The sequence below is a fragment of the Rhinolophus sinicus genome, chromosome 8 (genome assembly GCF_057876585.1).
Source record: "Rhinolophus sinicus isolate RSI-liver-muscle chromosome 8, RSI-T2T, whole genome shotgun sequence".
Taxonomy (NCBI): Eukaryota; Metazoa; Chordata; class Mammalia; order Chiroptera; family Rhinolophidae; genus Rhinolophus; species Rhinolophus sinicus.
In genome coordinates this window covers 58,553,218-58,577,306 of record NC_142508.1, presented here as the reverse complement: position 1 = coordinate 58,577,306, position 24,089 = coordinate 58,553,218, and the positions used below count along the sequence as shown (strand labels likewise).

The 24,089-nt window shown below is 39.5% G+C and overlaps 1 protein-coding gene across 3 annotated transcripts in view; it reads right to left on the bottom strand.

Annotated features, from left to right (window-relative positions):
- Positions 1 to 24,089, bottom strand: part of ADAMTS18 (ADAM metallopeptidase with thrombospondin type 1 motif 18) — a 123,992-nt gene that overhangs the window by 21,429 nt on the left and 78,474 nt on the right. For 2 of the 3 annotated variants that reach the window (XM_088800226.1, XM_019710943.3), the window contains 6 exons: positions 22,287 to 22,382; positions 17,183 to 17,331; positions 11,000 to 11,172; positions 8,664 to 8,794; positions 7,674 to 7,797; positions 6,715 to 6,959 (listed from right to left, as the gene is read on the bottom strand). In XM_088800226.1, the coding sequence (XP_088656352.1) occupies positions 6,715 to 6,959; positions 7,674 to 7,797; positions 8,664 to 8,794; positions 11,000 to 11,172; positions 17,183 to 17,331; positions 22,287 to 22,382 (918 nt within the window). The remainder of the gene's footprint in view (positions 1 to 6,714; positions 6,960 to 7,673; positions 7,798 to 8,663; positions 8,795 to 10,999; positions 11,173 to 17,182; positions 17,332 to 22,286; positions 22,383 to 24,089) is intronic. The other variant, XM_088800227.1, reaches the window with a different exon arrangement.

Genomic DNA, 24,089 nt, shown 5'->3' with positions numbered 1-24,089 from the left:
TATGGATAGACTTGAAAGACTGGCTTTGTATTTAATGCTAGAAAGCTTATTTCTTGTCTTCAATAATGTATCTGATTGCTTACAAAATACGAATAGCAGCACTTATTGTATGCCAGGCAAAGTATTACACGTGCATTTAAAGTTGAGAACATGAGGAAGGCATAGTGCTATTACTAGTCCAATACTAAAGATGAATAAATTAATACACCAAATCACAAAGCTAGTAAATCGAAGCACGGGGACTCGAATCTCTGATATTGTCTGACTCCAAAACTTAGCATCTTAACTCCAGTGATAGTACCTCCTAGCTATGAAACACAATGTCTAGGATTCTAATGTAAAAGTCTAAGAACGGTATCAACTGTTGAAACGATTTTATCACTGGGATTCAAAAGCATGCTGTACCATGGACATGGTGCTACTGGGTTCAAATTCGAACATTTCATTTCTTGAACATGCTACTATCTGACTTAAGCAGCCATGATTTTCAATCTCTTTGATCCCCTTTCCACTGCATTTATTTAGATGTGGTATTTAACCACTCTTTTAACAATCGAAACACGAGAAACTTTATAGACTGACCCTTCCTGATAAGTCACAAACTGCACCACACGTTGTGTGTGGATTGATGCTCTGGAAAGGGATAGTTTCGTGGTGCTAGGAGAAGATCCCTGTTTTTGTGAGTCTCTGTGATTTCTGGAAGCCCCCGTGATGTGAAAAGTCCGCCAGCTGTCTTTGCCTTCTTCTTGTTTGCTTCAAAGCTTGAAGAACACGACCGGGTACATCACTGCTATTATGTGTGAGTGAGTTGGATTTGACAAGAGACGGCAACACGGAGATGCTGATGGGGACTTGGAAACGCCATCTGTTAGGCAGCTTCAAAGGTGCGGCTTGATACACTGAACCCCGACTGCAGTTCTAATTCAACTCATCAACATTCCTCAGCGTTTAGTGGAGAGAAATAAATAGTGTTCTCCCACCCATCACAGATGTGTTCGCCATGAATTAACTGAGGCCTGCGCTGCAAATGGCGAATGGTACTCTCTAGACAAACGACGTGGCACTGCCACAGCACCTCTTAATTGTCCTTGCGACTCCGAATTTTAGATCATCTGTTCTGAATTAATCCTCCGCTAATGTTTTTGCCTCTTTTGTGTTTGGCGTCTTCACTCCGTCCATGGCGCTTGGCTAATCTCCTTTCCCTTAGACTGATTTTATCTCGAGGCACATCTTTACTCATTTCAGCTCCTTTCCCTGGGGGGGATTCAGACAGCAGGGTCACAAGGAAGGAGCTGATGAGAAGGCAACGCTCCGTCCGTGGGCTCACACACTGTCATCTCATTGATCAATGTGCCCGTCCACCTGGTCTCCCACCCCTCCATCATCTCCTTTTGCCAAAGACTGGAGGAAGTTGTTTATTATAGTAATTTTCTTTAGATGTCTTTTTCTGCCTTGAAACTGGCCTGTGGTTAACCTATTTCTCACTTACTGTCATTACAAAGGCTGCTGTCTTTTTCAGCTTCAGGAATCTCCCTTGGTACACTATTAATTGGGAATGGGGTTTCAAAGAGTTAAACACCCCCTTTTGCCGCTTAACAGAGAGAGAGAGAGAAAAATTCTGAACATAAAGGAGAGCCTTTCATTTTTAAGAGTAAAAAAAAAAAAAAAAAAGGAATGCTGTAAAAACACAGGTGATCGCATTTCAGTCTTCGACTAGCAACCTGTGTTATCATGTCATCCCGAATCACCGTTAATCAGACAGAGATGAAGTTACTTCATAATGAAACACTCATGATGAATTTCCTCACCGACCCTCCAACTGCATGACAGTTTGATAGAGAATGTGACTCATTCATTGTTTCATATGTGAGAGAGCGACAGAAACAGAGACAGACAGGGAGAGAAACAGAGATAAATGGAGAATGAGGGGGAGAGAGAGGAAGTGGAAGGAGAGGGAGAATAGGAGAGAGCGGAAGAAATGAGAGAGGGAGGAAAGAGGAGAAGAGAAGGAGAGAGAGAGAGCATCAGCTAGCAAAGAAGCTCATCGGCAGTCACTTATAAAGAATGTCTCATCTTCAAGAGGACACCTTAGCTAAGCATGAAAAAAAGAATGTCTGTGTTTTTAATTATTACTGCCAAGGCCCTCTATTATAAACAGTCCTTTTGCACAACGCTTAAACAAAAAAGAAAGTCAGTGACCTTATATTACCTATGTCTTAATCTCAAAAGGGAAAAACAAAAATCAAGTTTTTAGCCACACTCAAAATCCCAGCATATATATGTCGACTTCAGATGCAATGATTATTTTTCAACTAAGGCATGTATAAATTTCAACTCTGATCCTCAGTTTTCACATTTCTACCACTTCAACATTTAATTCCTTACATGACACACACACACACATGCACACACACACAATTTAGCTATATGGTATGTGGAGGTAACATAGGTTTAGTTTCTCCTGGTCTTCCCACACCCAATAAAATAAACACAATGTGGTCGTCTATACATAATATCCCAAAGGCTATTGAAATATAAACTGACTTTTAAATCTCTCAGATGACTGACAAGTGCACTAGTTCAATGAGAAATTCCTTCCAATTTATTCCAGACTTAATGTTGCACGGAATGAGTTGAATAAAAGAAATATATGGAAATTATCTAGTTTATAATAACTGTACATCTGTAGTGACCTCGGAATGTGTGTGATTGCCAAATCAATGCTGATTTCCTTTGGTGCTGGAGTGTTCATGTGTATGAGCAGTTTTTCCCTGGGCAACGGAGAAATAGAATACAAATTAGCTCCTTTTCTCCAACTTGTTTATGTATTTAAAAACAAAGAAACAAAAAAGTTGATTGATGGACTTAAATCATGCCTAAAGAATTTAAGATCTAAGATAATCACGTAAGTCCATGGTTATCCTTACGGATTTCCTTTGGCCATAGAGGAAATCGATGGGGCCAGCACCGTTTAAATTGATATCCACCTGTTGCAAATGTAGAGTCCAGGTTCCAAGGAGAATGAATGTTTGTAATAGAGACTGCATTTTAAAAGTGGGCAGGCACGTGACTCAGTGATAAAAGTGAAGGTCTGTTTTCCATTTAAACGGAGCTTCTCTATGAAGACATTCTATAAAGCTTTGACATATAAAAATAACCAGAAGCAGAAGACACTTTTATTTGGTGTCAGGTCATGTACTTTTTTCTTGGGGTTAACTGACAGCAGTCAATTATTCCCAGTATTGCATCACCCTGACTTGCACTAAAGAACGTTCAGAAATCAGGGAAAAGATCTGGGAAACTCACCAGCCTGGGAGGGCAAGTGGCTCCTCTCCCAGATGGAGGTGAGTCTACTGTGAAGTAACTGGTCAGCAACTTCGTAGGTGTACATGACTCACTTTGGGAAAGGCAAGCATTTTAGGGAGCATACTGATTCCTCAAATGCAATTTAGGAGATCAGATTTCAATACTTGAAATGCTATTCCCTATATTCGACTTTAAACTGTACATAGTCCTAGGACTTGTCCTAAAAGATGGTGAAATCCCGTGGTTTTTTTAAATGTGTAAAGCAGAAGTCTAGGCCTTTCAGAGAACTTCAGATTGCCACTGTGGTTTGGGACAGAGGGAAAGAAATGGGGTAAGGAGAGGCTGGCCTCTGGGCCTGTCATTGGTCAGAGAAATGCTCCTTTAATTTATTTATTGCCTCCATGTCTGATTTTTCAACTTGGAAAGGACATTCTACTTTTTAAATGAACTTTATCATTGGATATCATTTATCTGATACATATTTTTTTGAGCATCAGTGTTGGTGCAGGTACTATGCCAGCTACAGAAGTTACATACAAAGGTGAGTACAGTTCATCTTTCTGCTGCTATAGGTGCTATTCACGTGCATAAGGACAGTGCTACAGTGGAAGCCATTCGTTTAGGGAAATCATGTCCCAGATGAGAAAAGCGGGGACCAGATAGTTTAAGAGACTCATGCAAAGTGACATCAGGAGTAGCACAGAAATTAACCCATAGTGCCAACTATTTACACTGATGCTCCCTATTCTGGCCCATGTTGCTTCCAAAAAGGAATGGGATCCACGAACCCACGCTCACTCTTTATAGTTTATAGTCTTTAGAGACCTGAGACGCTAATGTTTTGATGACATGATTTATGCCTCAACCACTTGTGTATCTCCAACGTCTAGTACAAGGTAGGGCATTATCGGGCATCCAACAAATTTTTTTTTTTTTAAGACATCGAGAGGAAGTGAGCAGAGAAAACTTGCTTTGAAGGTAGTTACCTAAATCAGTACATACCCAGGTGGATGAAGATGGGAACTAGCTAAGGTACTGAAGGATCTGAGTAATCTATATGACAGAGATAAAAAGAGGGACATTATCCTCACAACGCCATCCTCAAGTGCTTTGGCAAACATACGCTTCTGCTCAATGTTACCTACAACAAGAACTGCGTGAATACACAGAAATTTTATGTGGCCGTGAGAAAAGGCGCTTTCTCTCACAGACTTACATTTTCTGTGGATGAACAGCATTTTTCATTTTGGTTCCCGCACTTTGATTTCAGCAGCCCACAGGATTGTAAAATACATTAACATTTTTATATTGGAGTGAACATATTTTTGGCTCAAAAAGTATTCATTTTGGTTCAATTCATAGTTGAATGGAAAGGCATATGAACTTTATTTAACTTCCTTTAAAGAATAGAGCCATGGATTACTTGGATACTGACATATAGCCCAGTTTGGGAAAAATGTAATTTATTGCTTATCAGGATTTTAACTTTATAAAATCACTGTGTTCTATCGATTTAGGAGAGGTCTGTTCATGTAATAAAAACTGACCTAAATTTGACGATGTTCTCCTGAGAGGAATAAAGTATAATTTAAATATTAAAGTCATTAACCCCAATATTTTAAAAAGATAAACTAGACATAATACTAGGTTACTGGATATGCTTTTTTTTTCCCCAGCTCCTAACATAGTTGCAAGTTTTGAATGAAACCATAACTCCTTTAAAAATACAAGTAATTTGTGTCCAATTAATCACGTAAGTTTCCCTCCAGATTGCTTTCCGACAGGTCACATTCCTAGGACATTAATTTAAGCTTTCATTGATTCTGTAAGTAGAATGAACACCTACAGTGAGATTTTGGAAAACAATAGCTAAGCAAAGGTGACCTTCCCCCACTATAGTGAAACTGTAATTTTGTATTAATAGAGATATTATTATGGTTCTTATTTCTATTTATACTGCAGCAAAACTTATTTTAAAAAATATATTATACATACCCAATTGAAACTAGGGAAGACTTTATGTTTTTATAATTTTATTTAAATCTAATATTTCCCTTACATTTTAATTGTTTCTTTTTTCAAGGAGCTGTTTTATTGCAAGGAGGTAGATTGATTAACCTGACCAGTTTATATTTAAATATAAATACAGATATATTATGCTCAGAAGGCAAATGAAGATCATGGTTACAAATGTCGTGTGCCAAATACTCTGTAAACATCACATTTATCTTAAATTATCCTTATAATAGCCTTAATAGTTAGCTAGCATTGTTTGCACATTTTACAAATGTGGACATTAAGTGACACAGAAGTTAAGAAACTTGCCCACGGTTGTAGTCTCTGCTTTAACCATACTATGTGTACAATATCTGACCTAGAATCCAAAGTTACACGTGGTCATTTTTTAAAACTGCGTTCTACACATTTTCCTTAGTAAATGTTTAAGGCCAATGCCTTTAATAATAATAGTAATAGTAATTAATAATAAGATTGAATTAAGCTTATGTTTTCTTTAGTTGAGAAGAGCAATGTGTGACTGGACTGAGTGTAGGTACAAAAGACCTGGACTCCAGTTCAGCTCTGCTTGTTCCCTAGCTGTGTGAGTTAGGCAAATCTTTTCAGCTTTCTTCGTGCCTTATTGCTTATTTTTTTCTGGCAAGTCAGTGAGGTAGGTCTTCTATCCTAATTCTGTGGGTGAGAAATTAAAGCTCAGAATGTCCAATAAGAGTGCCTCAGTAAGTGGGAGCTGGTGTGACTTCTACACAACCTGAGACCAATCACTTGCCTCTGAAAGCAAACGATCAGGCCCATTTTATAAACTATAGACATGATGAGGATGAAGGAAAACGTACACACGATATGAGTCTAGCAGTCATTGGCAGATATGTTGGCTAAAAGTTTCTCTGACTCCATAAATCCCATCAATACAAACAACATTTTTATAACCATTATTACCCATTAATTTTTCTTCGTTTCTTACCTCTATGAAAATGACAACCCACAAAAGTCAGGTGGTTTGCTATAATTAAAACTGTTGCTATGATTAAAGCAAGTGCTCTTTCTACTGTGTCATTCTGTGTGCTAGGCCAGTTGCCCAGGGTGGCGAATATCTACAATGGGCTATCCAACGACAGACACAGACAAACTGGAACCATGTAAGAAGTATTCCTACTCAGAACAGTGAAAGGTTGGCATCTAAAGGTGAAGATCAATGCATTCTCTTGGCGACCCATTGGATTCCTGCCCTTTTTCTCCAAAATGGAGTTGCTCTCTTTTGCACTTTGAGATTAACCCTATTAGGAAACAAGTGAACTAGAAGGATTGGAGTGCTTCACGCTAGCTCAAATTGGGGTCATCACTATACATTTAACAAGAGGCACTGAGATGGAAAGAACAGGAGGGGCTTACCTCAAAGACCAGCGTCTCATTTGTGGGTCCTGGTGCATACAGACGTTCCGGGCGGTTGAAGGTGCGCTGGTATTCAAACACAGTCCCCGCGAAGGGGAACTCTCCAGGCCAGTCAATGCTCCAGCCTCCGGTCAGGTAATACTTTTGGTGGAGGCTTCGGACTGCGAGGTAACTGGAGGATATCTGCAGTTCCTGGATTTCAATGCTTCGGGCCCCCGCGGGAATGATGACTACTGGATAATATTCTAAGTGGAAAGAACAGAACATGTCTGTTTTCCATTGAAGGTGACTAGAAATGCTCAGAGACATGTAGTAGCCATTTTTTGCAGAGCAAGGATTTTGAATCAGCACTGACATTCACTTCTATGCGTATAAAGCAAAATAATTGTTTCATGTTCCTTCTAAGTGGTAGGAACACCAGAGCGAGAAATGCATGTGTCTTTCCCAAACATGTATGTGCAGACAAAAGACATGCTCCAAAGCCACGAAACTCAAGAATGCTTTGCATTTTTAATCTACCTAAAAGAAACTTAGAGCCATGTATTCTCAGTAGTGATATTCAGAAAACAGGGCTCAATGTTTAATTTTACTCAAGATGCTTAGATAATTGCTTCAAATATTCATCTATCGTTTGTGAGTGTGGATCGTCAAAGTTGCACTGTAAATTGTTTGTTTAAAAATGCATGTGGGGCAGATGGCAGGCTGGTCAGCATATTAAAACTGCAAAGTAGAAAGGCATTTGTCTAACCCATCCCTGAGATGTACATATTGATAAAACTCCTCACACTGAAAAAAACCACCTAGCTTCCCCAGCTCTTACAGAAGTGTCAAAAGCCATCAACTTCCACATGTCAGGTGAATCAGTAAAAGGCTCGACCACATTTAGCATGACTCCAACTTGTTCAGTGGCAAAGGATGTGTCCCACCAGTGACAGCAATGCAACAGAAGCATCTCTTACCATTTGCTTTATGTTGGTTGAGGTACAGGCCTTTATAAAACTTGCAAGTTGAATTATCACCTTTGCAAACACCACATGCATCGGAAACCGCTTTAGAGCCAAGTTCATGATCACATCCTACTGGCTGTGACAAACAGAGAAAAAGTGAGAAAAATCAAAGATCAGAGATGCCAACGGCTAAGAATAACCAAGGGGTTCACGGTTTTCTGTATTTACAGAACATCAGGAAAGAGGTTCGGCTTTATGGTTAAAAGCACAGTCTCAAGTTTGATTAGAGGTTCAAATACTTCCTCTGCCATTACTAGATGCATGGCTAGACAAGTTAGATAACTTATCTAAGGCTGAGACTCTTCATCTGTAAAACTCGAATGAAAAGTCACCATTGCTACTAATGGCAGGTGAGCTTATTGGGACCAACTCTAGCACTGAAACATAAAAATACTAGACCACACACACACACACAGACACACACACACACACACACACAGACACACACACACACAGACACACACACACACACACACACACTGTTAAAAGATCAAAGATCTCACAGTCAAATTAAAGGAGAAAGTGGACAACCAAAGAGAAAGGAAAACTAACACAAAAATAGTAGTACTATTTCAAAACACATCTGTGAGCTTCTAATCATATAATGAATGTATTTAGCAAACACTGGGTAAAAGTTTACTACTTATTACTTACATTCTTATTTAATTTTTATAACTACTATGTAAGGTAGGATATACCACCACCATTCTATATATGGGGAAATGGAATAAAAGAGAAACTGAAAAATTTGGACAAGGGTCATGCAGAAAGTGGGGAATTTGGAGATAGGCTCACATCCAATTTGAAAATGCAGCCCCTTTACCCTCATGCCACCTGCTTTTCTCCAGATAGAGAATCTCTTGCAACACATCTCACAGTGTGCACTTGATATGAGGAAACACAAACATGATCAGACATCCCAAAGCAGAAAGGTTCTCTTACTTCACAAATCCCATCAATACAAACATCATTTTTGTTTGGGGAGCAAGGAGTTCCGTCTTTCACCTTGCCGGACATTGCGAAAAAAAATTCAAAGTTCTCAGCCTTGCAGTACAGTCTACATCGATCTTCCTCTAGGAGCAAAGAGATCAAGATAGAGCCTGGTCAAGAGGAAATCATAGGAAAATGACACAAGTACCCAAAGGATGAACTACATTTATGTAGAACACTAGCATGATCACAATGGATCATGTCATGCCGTTTTAGTGGGTGTGTGTCTGTGCCTGTATATGCTGCACATGTATGTGGCTTTTAAAAATACAAATACCATTTAGCAATCCACATAAAACTGACTTAACATTAATACACATGAATTTTATTTTTCTAATCCTTAGTAATAGCCACACCACACATAATCGGTGAGTTGTATAGCTCCCTTCCTTGGATAGTAAAAATTTGAGGCTTCATGGGTCCTATGGTCTGCCATTGACAATATATAAATGAAGGTGTGTTGCAAGTTGAAATAAAATGTTATTTATTCCACACAGAACCTATTTAAAAGATGACGATAACCTATGAACAGATTCCATAAACACTATATTTGAATTAAAGACGTAATGTGGGAACGGCCAAAGAATATCCAAGAAGACAAGACAAAGAACATAAGGAGAAATGAAAGGATGGACAGACACATGGAATTTAATAAGAAACATGGAATTATGGGAGAATACAACCAAGAGAAAATAAATCTTCAATGTCAGAACCGAAAGCATCTGCAGCTATTCTATCAAACTGTCCACTGGAACCTGTTGCACGATATGGTTCCTATGTAACTACTCCGTTACGGATAGGATGCCTCTAACAATGGAGCGCTTACAACTCATAAAGGGACACCTCCATTATGGACACTTGATATTTATCTACTCATTCATTCTAAAAGTTATAAATATGGGCTAAGTGCTGTTCTTTGATGTTCAAGATACAAGCATACGCAAAATCGACAAAGGCTTTATCCCTGTGGAACTTAAATTCTTGTGGGGATAAAGGGAATACACAAATGACAATATAAATTCATGTGCCGATAAGAGCTATGAAGAATAAAACAGGTTTAAGTTTCAAAGAATGATATGAAGGAAGGGTATTTTGGGTAGGCTGGCAAGGAAAGTCTCTCTGAGGAGGAGATATGGCTGGGGAGTTCTTAGCCCTTGAATTAATTGTGTTCACTGAAGCAATTTCAAATAAATATAAATCCCCTTCCATTCAAGAGCTCTTTGAATTTTTGGAGGTAACTAATTTCTTTTCTATAGGAAATATCTACATAGATCCCTCACTTTCCCTTAAGAAACAGATTTCAGAATTTTCTTGTCTGTCTATCTGTGTTTTGGACACTCACGACCCAGAAACAGATTGATTCTTCTGCAAGGGCTGGTCGGTGTTGAGCAAAGTTTCACTATCATCTTCTTTAATTTGGATATACCCTTTGTTATGTTGAGGTCTCTAATTACATTAGCTCCTTCATGGTAATTGGTGACATAGGTTCATTTTGAACTTTTGCACAGGAATAGCCCTGTCTTATTTCCATGAATTGTCATTAAATTTAGCATCTTTCCATCTTACACATGTGCAGTTGGGACTCATATGCATCCTTTTTCAAGGGAGCATGGATGAGTTTTCATAAAGCCAGTGAATGAAAATAATGGAAGGGACACAACTAGAACAGTGACAGCTTTTTCTGCATAGGTAATAGAAAGCACATTAAATTTGCATATTATAATGAAAATAAATGTTTTGATGCTTAACCAAAATAAAAACAAATTAAAAAGTAAAATACAAGCCATTACTTTAAGTTATAACAATTACTAAGAACCTAGTACGGAGACATTTTTAATTCAATGGGTATGTATGTGTGTACATTTTGCAACTAGACCTTTCCATGCTTGTAATCATCTAACATGTCAGTTACCGAGTATGGTGTCTCTATGGGGCATATATGGTTTCATGAGTTTTTGGTCTGGATAATTCATACCAATTTCAATTAACATCCCTGGGAGACTTAATTGCTGAAATGTCAAAAGTAAGTTTAGAAATATAAGTACATTCCAAACACAAGAACACTTTGGCTTACAGATGTGGGAGACAAGGGGTGTCTTGTGAAAAAAAAATGTGGAAAAATAAACAAAACCTACGGAAGTGAATTAAAAAATGGGCCAGGACGGGTCTGGGAAATGAAAGATAAAAACTGAAACTCTTACACATAGGCAGCAATTTCTTCTGTGTTATTCATTCACATTACCATCCATAGAGATACATTTATTTGAAGGTTATAGAGACCAAATTACCTTCCACTTTTGTATAGGGTTTCCACTGGTAGAACCATCCACGGAAAGGTTTGCTGTTGTATTCTGCACACTGCTGAGCTCGAAAGTCCAAGCTATTTTCATTACAAGGGTTAATATTGCACAGCTGATAAATACGGCTAGAACCTGGGCAGAACTTGCCACCGTACTGAGGCCTAAAAATAAAATTAAAGAACTTAAATGCTAGTAATCAAAGCACTCACTATTAGTCACAGGCAGTAATACATAGAGGAACAATCCAGATGAGCATTGTCACAGCATATACAGTGTCTACAGACTATTATGAGAATGGAAGTACGTAGCATACAGCTTGCCACATCTCTTCTTGTATCCATGGCAGACATAACTAATCAATCTGGGATTTTATTGATTTATTTTTATTTATGTTATTATATTTTTTATTTTTTTGGCAGAGCCTGGCATGACCTCAAGATCTCTCTCAACATAGCCCTCAAGGTAGGTACCACCACTGCTCATCAACTAGAAATGGCATGTTAGATTAAACTTATTTGCCATCTCTGATCCACTTTTTACATTCTGGCAATTTTCTTAAAGATCAATGAAAGCATATTCTTGACACTTACCACCTCATGTGTTAGAACATCTATAACTACACCTCCATGCTCTTATTAATGTGTATGTGTGCTACACACACAAACACCGCCTATGTTGGCATCAAAGCTCTTCAGACGCGAATCCAACCTACTCTCCATTTCTAACAGTCATCATTCTCCTACAGTTTGCCTTGTACCTGCTGCTATTTAGAAGGTCAGGACACTAGGGAGAAAGAGCAGAAAGCCCCAGTTGCCGTGCTTTCCAATCCCAGCTTTGTCAGTCACTGAGCTGATATTTTGATTATTGTCTGACTCTTGTGTGTTTTACTCTAATTGATTCTAAACTCCAATGCAAAACATTCCCTTGTTCTCATCTGCACAATCACTTTTTAACTTTGCAGGTGGCCTACTCTTTTCCTGCCAAGCACGATGGGAAATGGATTGTGAGAGTCGGGAATCCCATTAGAACATAAATAATTATGATCTAATGGCAAGCTTTTTAAGATCTTGGTAGGCAGGCTGCAAAAACCAGAAAGCAAAATAAAGGAAAAAAGGAGCACAAACCACACTGAAAATTACCAATAACATCTTAGCCAGCTTACTCCAGGCACAAAGCAATTGCTTCTTTTGACTCCCACTTTTTTTGTTGTTTTCTCCAAAGGCTAAAAACCCAACGATGGATCGTCTCACACAAAAACTCAATGCAAACATGTAACATGAAAGAAGGCTCCAGATTAATAAATTTATGTGATTAAAAATCCTTGTCTCTTTAGGAAGCACAAGAATGCTATAAAACACCTCTGGATTTGCTTCAGCATATTTTATCAAATCCTCCTATAACGGCATGCTAAAATGGATTCAACAGAAACGGGAAGTGTCCCACTGCCAGTATGAGATTTTTCTGCTCTTTCAAAACATTCTGGAGTAACTACTTAAACATTCAGCAGTCATTGTGCTACAACCAATCCCCGAGGACTTCTTAAATCATTATCTAAAAAGCACTTAGAGAAACTTTTAAAGTGCCATCTGACAGCCTTACTATTCCTGGTCATCTTTACAAGCATATTTAAAACTCTCTCAGTGTAAGACTCTCTGTCTGAGATTTTACAAATAACCCTCATTTAGATTTAAATTTAACAGGAGGACCACATGTGTTACTTTTCGAACTCAGAAACGATAACATGGAAAAGACCTCAAAACTCATATAGCCGACCCCTCATTTTATAGAGGAAGGGAAAAATAGCTGATGGAGCTCACAGAAGTTGCTGAATAAAGGTCACACAACTAGAAGAGAGCAGAGCTAAATCTCTTATCTCCTTACTCTTCAGGATTCTTTTCCTACTTGGCTCTGCCCACACTTATCTGAGTTAAGCAATAGGACCTGGGCATGGGAAAGGAAGCAAGTAAGGCACCAGGGTCAGGGAGCTGGCCTTTCACCAGGCAGATCTGGATTGAAATATGTGCTGCCTCTTCCCTAAAGTTAGCTTTAGGCAATTTTATTTAACCTCCTAATCCGCAAAGTGGGCGCAATGTTGACAATTCACTGAGACAAGGTTTGTAAAGAATTTACGGCAGTCTAGAGCACAGTTAACACAAATGAATTACAACTATATAAAAATGCTTTCTACTTTGGATGCCTGGCAAGAAGTTAGACCTTCCCATCAAATCCTCAAATACAGGTAAATTTTTCTGCAGCATTGAACATGAGTGTTAGAATACATTAACAGAAAAGTCTACTACGACACCCCTTGGTATAGTAAGTTCCTTAAGATTAAAAACAAAAATATAAAGAGTCAGAAAAGAAATGTCTAGGCACATGATTTTGTCTTTACTATTAGACTATTATAGTTAGACTATTATAGACTATTATAAAGTATACCCATAATTTACTTCTGCATAATTTATCAAGTGCTTCCTATGAATGGTTATAAGGTGGACTGGCTGGTTGATGATTAGAATTACTTGGGGAAGTCTGCTAAAGACAGGCACACACTCACACTCCTGGGCCCCTCCACAGACATTCTCATTGCTAGAGGGGCGGGGGGGGTGGGGATAAGGGGAAGGTGAGAGGTTTTGAAAAATAGTCGGTAACCACAAGATGGTCATGGGGGTTTGAAAATTAATTTGGGGAACATACAGAGGGATAGTGGATGGGGGGAGGGGGGTTAACACAGTGTGAGGGATATAAATGATAAACGTCTAAGTTTTGCTTTGTCTTGTGCACCTGAAACTAATTAAAATAAATAAATAAATTTAATTAAAAAAAAAAAGACTATATTATGGGGAAGATCCAAAAATCAGTGTTTTAAAGCACAGTGGGTGATTCTGATAATCAGCTGAGTCTGGACATCACTGGTTGGAAAAAAAGCCAGAGATCTGATTCAATTATTATCATTCTGAAGCTATGACTCTAGTAGCATATTATTCTTTCTCAAATAGACTCACATTTTTGGAAAGTTCTAGAGTGCCTTAGCACATTTAATTTTCACTATTTTAATTTCATGATTTTCGTGAATAGAAATTACAGGAATTTCACTAGGATCTCTTAAGCGTAACAATTTAATAGTCAGGGAAAATGACCAGCTTGGTGACTTGGGCAAGAGTTGCTGGTGTGAATGGGGCCATCTGCCTCCCCCGGTTACCCATGTGTAAAATAACTGGATTAGACAACAGGTTGCAACTCACATATAACCTGATTATAACCTGATTGGGAGCAAACGTTTGGAGAAGGTTCCTGAGGGCTCAGTAGAAAACAGAGCTTTGATCAATTAAAAATGTCTGCCACAGACATGGGGGAAAAAAAAAAGAAGGGTCATATGTGTCTGGTATTGGCCGTGCCAGAACCAGTTAACCTTTAAACTCTCTTGAAGCTGAAAAGTTTGATAGATCCTTGAACAGCCAGGAATAATTCATTTTTTTATGCAACAAAAATATGTTCTGGGAAAACCATCATTGTGTGAAATAAAAAGCTCACACTGCTTTCACATGAAAAAATGGAAATGGTTATGCTGAGTGATGTGAACAGACTGAATGTTTAAACTGAAGGAAGAAAGAAATCAGGAACTTGAAATAGGGAGAAAAAACATCTTTCCTGCAACAAAGTGAAATAAGAACAGAGAACAACTAATTGTCTTGGGACAGCCGATCACTTACTTGTTTTTGTGACTTCCAAGTTTAATTAAAGCAAACAGTACCTTAATCTTGTTTAAAATGATAAAACTGCACCAAGTGGAACTACTTTAGTAAGTAATTCTTCTACTAGGCATCTCTGAAATTGTCATATGCTATTTCCATAAACAATGCCCTATAATAATGAGAGTTCTCAATCCCACAGATATGGGAGAGGTTTTAATTTAAATCTCAGGGGCATCGTTCCTGCACTTTACCAGCAGAGCTATTAAATTAGGTAATCTATTTCTTTCTTGGGAAAATATCGAGATTGTAAAATGTTGTGATGTATGAAAACCAGATCCATGAAATATGCTGCAAAAATGAAAAGCAGTATAATGAATTTTAACAATTCTATCCAAGACATGGGCTACGGTTGAAGTAGAGGAGGGTGGTTTTAACAATCTGGTATAAATTGTAAATGTATCACAAACTTCCCTACAATTATACATCGTTACTGGGTCTGATTAGAGTAGTAAGTCCCAACTGGGAATGACTTTGCCCCCTATAGGACATTTGGCAACGTCTGGAGACATTTTTGGTAATCAGGACTTGGAGGCTTGGGGCCGTGGGGCAGTCATCCTACTCGCATCTAGTGAGTAGAGATGAGAGATGCTGCTAAACATCTGCCACGTTCAGGACCCAGCCCCACACCAAAACTCCTTTCCAGCTCAAAATACCAATAGTGCCAATCTTGAGAAATCCTACATTATTAACCTGAGATATCCCAAAGAGCGCCTAAGAAACCATGGTTAACGTATCGCTCAACCTTTCCTTATATTTTGGAACAAACTGGCCTTTTGATCCAGCTCAGCCTGCTCATTCACATAAAATACGATTTCTCTCTAAAAATTTCCTTGGGCTCTCGTTTCATTATTTAGTTTAGTTCTCAATCTACCAAACATCCATGCAATGTTTCCAACGTGCCAGGCACCCAAGAAAAGCACTTCACATGCATTAACTCAGTTGACGACGGTCCTATCCTTATGCCCTTTCACGAATGAGAAAGCCTAGAGCTGGGACAGTAAGTTGTCTGTGACCGCAGCTAGGAAGTGGCGGGCTAGGAGGCCATCCCAGGTTATCAGAATTACGTCTGCATTCTTAGCCTCCACGCTAACTCACCACTCAAGTCATGGGGTAAAATCAAATCCACTATTCTCCACCACCCCATCACATCCTCCTCACTCCACAGCGTTCTCCAAAGTCCAGCTTCATTATTAGGTTCTCTTCCCACTGGTTCTGAGGGCTGGCTCTCTGTTACCCTGTGCTCCTGGTGCGTTTAAGATGAAATGATGAAAACCACATGGACCTCAGAACCTTTTGTTGAATGCCCACTGGATACTCCCTCAGTGTCAGACGTTCTACAGATGCAATTTGTAATCCGCCCCAGACCTTCAGAGATGGGTATTATCATCTCCGTTCTGGACATAAACCCAAGCTCAAAGTTCACGTGGCCTCCCCAAAGCCACACAGTTACTAAGTGGCAGACCCAAGAGTGGGAGTCATGTCCTTCTGTCTCCGAAACCTGGGCTCTTGCTACATAACCATGCCAATCAGGAAATACACATGTGTTTCACGTAGGAATTAGAGCTGATAAAAGTAACACCAAGCCACGTTCTGTTGCATGGAGCACAGAGGGAAGTTCAGAATCCTGGTGCGAGACCAGAGGGTGCCCACAGGTGATCGCGGGCCAATCGCAATCCATACATGTTTGGATGAGTCCTCACCGTGATTTTTTTTTTTTTTTTTTTAAGAAAATGGAATTTGTCATCAATATTTCAGAAATTGGGAAATTTCACACACAATCTTTTTTTAGATGTATGGTTTCCCTTGAAAAGTCAGGGAGATCTGTCAACACGTGTTGATGTACATTCCTTCAAGGCAAAAAATCAGCATACTTTCTCTAGTTCATCAGTTTGAGAGAGACACAAACACACTCTCCACCCGCCAAGCTTCTCTGCGCCACAGGATCACAAGCATTGGATTGGGCATGTGTAGTCCTCATGGAGATTCAGAAAGTAGCTCAGACCATCCCTTGATCTTCACATTCACACACAGAATAACTCCTCTGCCGTTTTGTTTGGTTTTGTTTTATTTTTCCAGTTCTGTCCACTACACCCCCTGACCCCCTGCCACATGCATACACACTTGAATGCAAACAGTAAAACCCTAGCTGACGGCTACTGTGTTTCCCCGAAAATAAGACTTCACCGGAAAATAAGCCTGAGCATGATTTTTCAGGATGACATCCCCTGAACATAGCCCTGATGCGTCTTTTGGAACAAAAATTAATATAAGACCTAGTCTTATTTTCGGGGAAACACGGTAGGAATGGAGGGAAGACAAGTACCCTTGAAAACAATGTGTCAGCAACAGAAAACAGAGCCAGCCTGTGCCAGGCTGAAGGTTAGCGCCTTACAAATACTTTCTGCTGAAGCCTTACTTGGGGTTATTGCAATGTCTCTCTTGATACTTGACGCCTCCACCACACGTCCGGGAGCAGTCTGACCACTTCAGCCAGGCAGACCACTGGCCGTGGATGGGCCGGGGTCCGTGCTCCCCAAACTTCACGCACTGGCCTTGCCGACACCACTGTGAAAAGAACAGGTGACATGTTTCCTGTCAGAAACCACCTGGGAAAGGGCAAGGAGATACATACACCTGCATATTAACAGGAAAAACGAGTCTGTTGGCAAAATGGAGGATGCATGACACCTTGACAGAATTTCTTTGCTGGCCGCGCTTTATAAACACCTGCTTCATCTGCGTTTACTGCGTGCATTTGGGAAGGCTGACATTTAGAGAGAAGGGGCATCTGTCACCAGCAGGCTGAGTATTATATGCTTTCTGAGCTGCGGAGGGGAAATGTTCAGATGTGATTCCACCCAACAGCCAGGGGAGTCAGCGCAGACAAAATGTCAACAGAGCTCCCTGGACATTTAGGAACAATTGCGCTTAGAGAACAATTTGGATCACACATAGCTTGGCCAACCAGTTTTAAAGGTATTAACAGATAATTTATCTTTTTACATGACTATCTCATCAGAAAGACAGATACAATTGTGCATACATTTCTGTTTATCTCACACCATCCTATAGAGCATTTAAAACGCAATAGCTTTCAGTCTACGCAAACTGTGCTTTTAGATAACGTGCTGTTTTGTCTGTACAAAAGGTCCCCAACAAGACCCTCGGGTGACTGAACTCGGAGTGTCTTTTATGAATTAGCTCTGGGTCTTTCATTTGCCAAACGATCTGCTCAAGCCAGGGTGAGAAGTGTTTTTTGCGCTGACCTTCCTGTGTTAGTTCTCCTTTGTGACACATTCCAGGCTTTGCTGGTCATCTCTGTCCTTGGGGGTTGCATTAGCCTCTGGTAGTGGTTTTGTTCCTGTGGTGCTTTTATTACGAGCAAGTTCTGCATGACTTAGCATAACTGCACACTTTCCTGAAAGCCTCTGCAATTAGATCCAAAGGGTTGGGGTTTGGACCATGCCAGATTCTGCTGAGGAGTGGGGGTTCAGTTACAGAACTATGGGGAAGTTGTTTGACTTTCCAATCTTCACTTTCCCCCCATGATACCCTTGGCCTCGCGGCTGTTGACGGTGTTGCTAGTGTACTTTGTCTACATCTAGAGATGGCTTCCTGTCCTCACATTCTTGCCGTGGACTGATTAATTCTGCTGCTTTTCATTTTTCTTTTCCTTGGATTCAGTGCCATTTCAGAGTTTGCACGAAATCATATAACATGTTGAGAACTTTGCCGGGGAAAGCAATCGGTTATTTGAGGACTTTTGTCTACCACAAGCACGACTCTGAATCTTCCCTCCTGGGAGTCCCTGGGACTCTCCTGGACAGAGTTCAGTGGCTGAGACAAAATAACAGCAACTACAGCCAACAGCCAATACTAACAACAGAAGCAGCTACAGTTAATCAAAGTTGCTTCTACGTGCCCAAAATTGTGCAGGCATGGGGAAGAGGGAGGACTTCACATGCAGTATCTAGTGTAATTCTCACAAAGTGCTTAGGACTTAATAACTATTCTCTGCATCAGAACTAACTAACTTGCCCAGAGTCACACAGCTACCCAAGTAGCTACACAACTGAGACTGGATTTAAACTGAGTAGCCCAAGCTCCTAAGGACAAAAGGCTTCTCACCTCAGAGGCAAATTGCTCACCAACGTATCTGACCTCTAACCTAATTCCTTTTGTAGAAATGTGGTTTTCAGGTCTGTTCCAACATTTTAATTATTTGACTTTTTTTTAATATCAGTATTTCATCCTCATGTTGGGTTAGGTTGCTGACAGTTTCCTCTGGGTTTTTCAATCAGTATAGGAATCAGGAATATACACACATATATAAATCCACAGGCATATATAAAATTCTACTTATAACGTGTAAATACAGAGGGTGCCAAAAACATTTTAAGAAGGGAAAAGACTGTATTAAAATTGTAATACTCAATATATACTGATAACAAAAGATGAATACAAGTCACGTGTACACATTTTTTTTGGCACCCTCAGTATAAAACATGTACACATATAACTTTATCCATACATATATATTTCTAGCACTGCTTCTAATTTCAAATTGAATGGCCACGACTTGGGCAAATAACTTTTATGATAGCTAGCAAGCACAAACCTTTCTTTCTTTGTACACGTAACCTAGATAAAAAGAATGTGTTTTTCACATCCTCAAATGGTCACTGAATATTCATGGTGTAAATGTCACTGGAGGACTAGGGAGGGAACGGGGAAGGATGCAGAAGGATTCTGTGGGTTTCCAGTTATGGAAAAACAGCAAAACATGGAATAGCTGCTACTCCACAAGGCACTCGAGATAAAGGATGAGTAAGACATGACCCTGGCCTCGTGGAGTTTCCAGTCTAATAAATAGCCAATTATATCCCCTAGCGAAAGGAGATTCAGAGAACCATATGTATAAATGACGAATAATTATACTGGAGTGATAATGGATGAAACATATCAGAATGCTTTCAACTGAGGGTGGCCTTACAATTGAGGGCTTTTCCCCAGTATAACATATACAACATGTGATCACAAAGTACGGTGAATGCTTAAATTAAAAGAAAATTTGTTACAGTAAAAGACACATGGCTATTAATCCCCCTCAAAATACTCTCCCTTGCTTCGAACACACTTATCCCATCTTTCTTGCCACTTTCTGAAGCAGTTCTGGAAGTCCTCTTTCATGAGTGTCTTTGGTTGCACTGTCGTGGATGCCTTGATGTCCTGAATCATTTTGACTTTGGGGAAGAGCCAGAAGTTGCACGGTGCCAGATCTGGTGATTAACGTGGATGAGGACACACCATAATGTTTTTATTTGACAGAAATTGCCGTACCACCGTGTTTCCCCAAAAATAAGACCTAGCCGGACAATCAGCTCTAATGTGTCTTTTGGAGCAAAAATTAATATAAGACCCAGTCTTATACTATATTATGTTAGATAAGACCTGGTCTTATATTATAGTAAAATAAGACTGGGTCTTATATTAATTTTTGCTCCAAAAGACGCATTAGAGCTGATTGTCTGGCTAAGTCTTATTTTCGGGGAAACACGGCAGAAGGGATGTGTGACACAGAGCATTGTCATCATGGAGGATTAAGCAAAGACACTCACGAAAGAGGACTTCCAGAACTGCTTCAGAAAGTGGCAAGAACGATGGGATAAGTGTGTTCAAAGCAAGAGTATTTTGAGGAGGATTAATGGCAGTGTGTCTTTTACTATAATACATTTTCAAAAATTTAAACATTCACTGTATCTTTTTATCACACCTCGTATATCCATAGTCTGGTCTGTTAAAATAATGAGGTGGGGAAAGTTATATTAGGACATCATCTATTTTCTAACTCCTGGCTTGATTTGTCTCAGGTTATATTAACTGAAGTCTAATCCATGGGGATTTTCATCCCCATGGAACTAGATGCTGGGTGTATTTGTGTAATTAGCCTCAAACTTATGCAATTGAGCACTCATTTTCTTCATTTGTTATGTCAGTCTTTCCTTGTACATCCACCTTAAGTTTAATGCTATTGTTTTCTTAATGAAAAAATACCCATTAATCCTCAAGTTGCAAGTTCTAAATTTTGATGCTTTAAAAATAAAAATGACTTGAGCAGTATCTGTTTTTAATTATTCAATTAACTCATTGTTTTGTATCACAGCAAAAACACTCCTATGTCCATTTTTCAATGAGAATCCTTACTGGAATTGCCTAAGACAGGTGCATCGGATTAAAAATTGCACGTAATGCTGAAATTTTTATAAATGTTTATGTTCTTTAAGGCAAGAGCTAAAAATTGCAAATCTTTTAAGAGATGTTGAATCAACGACTTAACATATCAGAAAGCATTTTCTGACACTCATTTGCTTTCATGTCTGTATCATTGCCTTAATTGTTAGTCTGTCTCTGAAAGTCTCTCTCTCTATTCAACTAAGGAACTTCAATTCAAATGCCAACATTCATCTCGGTGCACACACGCATTGTAGTTTATTCTAAGTGCATGCCTAATCCTGAGCAAGATGCATTTCTCATTCATTTGGGCCTCGATAGCAACTGTGTGTTTAAAGAAGGTGTGTTTAAAGAGTGATTGGCGTCTGCACAGAGTTCCCCACTGGACTGTGGGTTCTTGAAGAGATAAAACTGAGTTTTATTCATCTCTGTATCCCCAGAGTTTCCTATGCTATCTAGTAGTCAGTAAATTATGGTGGAATTGAATTCACTTTCAATGGCCAGTTCTATGCAGGCTTGTGTTGCCTCGAGAGAGCCAAAAGCAGGGAACAAAAACACCTGTTAACATCGTATGCTCTTTCATCATTCACAGCTTGCCTGTCACTCTCTTTCAAAGCAATGCCCTAAATCTGGATCATTTACTGGTACTGCAAGTGTATCTTTCCCTCCAGATTCTACCAGGAAAGGGGAAGAAAGCATAGAAACTAACATATGAGAGTTCTTCATTCAAAACACAAAAATCTCCCATAATCTTCCATAATGGAAATAGTTTTTAGGGTTGAAGATACTTGTAAGCAAAAATACTTTCTGGTACAACCTAGATGGAGATGTGATTTACCCTTCAAAAGGATTGAGCACGTCAGAAGCTCCATGACAGGTACTGTGAGGTGAGAAACAGAGGCCTTGTACGGAGGGACAGTCCTTTCTTTGCTACTAAAAGGGAAATCTGCTCCCTGCAGCTTTTCTAAACTGAACCAAGTTTAAAAGGCAAATGGTATACAATGAAACATACCAGCTCATTGAAACAGAAATATTTTGACCCAAGCCTCCATCTAAAAATGGAAAACAAAAGCAAAAAGGAAAAAAAAAAAATCTTCTTAAACAATTGAACCAACTGGATTTATTAGCACTGAGTTTTATAATCGCTGCTAAATAAAGCTGGTTGATTTAAAGTGAAATTAGAAAATGTACACAGCCATGGCATTTCATTCCGAGGTCCCAATACAAGAGCTTGGGTTCTATGCTTCATCAAGTTTCTAGAACTAAAAACTAACAAGTATGCAGTTTACCATACTCAAGCCACAGAGGGTTCCTTCTGCCGCAGGCATAAACTTGGTCTCACACCTGTGGCCCACTCGGTGACACCAAAGTGATTTGCAAATGTCCTGAAAGGAAAGAAGGAGCTGGTAAAGGTGACAATACAGTAAAAATGGAAAATATCCAAAGCTTTTGGTATACAATATTTTGAGGTGGCCAAAATGAGACATTATACAGAAAGTAGAGGCAAGTAAGTTTGGTAGAGCAAAATAATATACTCTAGCCAATGTATAAGCAGGAAGTTTCTACCCCACCTGCATGTTAATGTATGTTTAGTAATGACTGGGAGGTAACAATAGTTGGTTTAGAGACCACTTGGCTTGAAACTAAGAGACCTGGCTTCTAATAATAACAACAACACAATAACAATAACCACCACCACCACCAGGGAAGCAGAATAGGCCATGACCGGCATAACACAAGCCTGATTCAATCCTTTCCTGGAATTCCTGGTTACAGGATGTACGGTCATGTTATAAAAACCTTTCAAGTGCAGTTTCTTCCCCTGTGGAGCAGTGATAACATTAGCACTTGCCCCTATAAGGTTTTTCTTAAGGATAAATGATGCAAATTATTGCTGTCATTACCTTTACCTTTATAGTGATTTTCAAGCATTTAGACAGTTTAATTCCCACACTCAATCTGTGAAATAATTGAACTCCCATGCTAGACTGTAGTAGGCAGAATAATGCCCGCGCCCCCCCCACTCCAATGAGCACATCTCCCTCATCCCTGGAAACTGAATGTGTGAGGTTATACAGCAAAGGAGAATTAAAGTTGCTAACTGGTTGACCTTGAAATGGGAAGACTATCTTCAATTTTCCAGAAAGGCCCAAGGTAATCACAAAGGTCCTTAAGTGGAAAAGAGGAAGACAGAAGAGAACTGGGGAGATGACAGTGTGAGGAAGACTCGGGGATGTTGCTGGCTTTGAAGAGGGAAGAAGGGACCCTGAGTCAAGAAATGCAGGAAGCTTCTAGAAGCTAGAGAAGGCAAGACAATGGCTGCTCCTCTAGAGCCTCCAGAAAAAAACAAACACAACCAACATCTGATTTTAGCCCAGGGGGACTCATTTCAAATGTCTACCTCCAGAACTGTACAAAAATAAATTTGTGTTGTTTTAAGTTATTAAGTTCGTGGAGATTTATTACAGCAGCCATAGGAAACTAATACTGTTACCAACACCTTTAGTGGTGGACACTAAACCAATTCCTCATACAAACTCATCTGGATGAGGAACCGGAGCCAGCTACTGACACTTTCAAAGCCGTGAAGTCACACAGCTGGTAAGTGGCAGATGCAGGACTCGAAAAGGCCTGATTCCAGCGTCCAGGTCCTTCATCACTGCTCTGGACCTTGATTTGCCACTAATAGGTTTTAGGAAGCTCCCATCTACTCCAGGCCTCAGTTGCCTGTCTATAAAGTCAGGAGATTGAACCAGATTCTCTCCAGCTCACACAGCTGAAGTTGCTCTTCTGAGTTACGTCACCAATGGGATGTCAAAATCATGAAACATCAAAGTGATTCCATTTTGTTTTGCTACATGCTATTTACTAAGACAGAAGTGTGAATATATACACTTTGGGGGAAATATTAACAACAAGGGAGGAAACAAAATTATTTTTGTGGTCACTTGTAACCCTGAAAATTCAATTAACCAGGCACCCAACTCCCCACGCATTCCAGTTAATACAGATTTCATGGTTAGAAAATATGGCAAGAACCTTTTTAGAAATATTTCACAAAAAAGTTTTCTACAGGACTGAGAAAAGAAAAC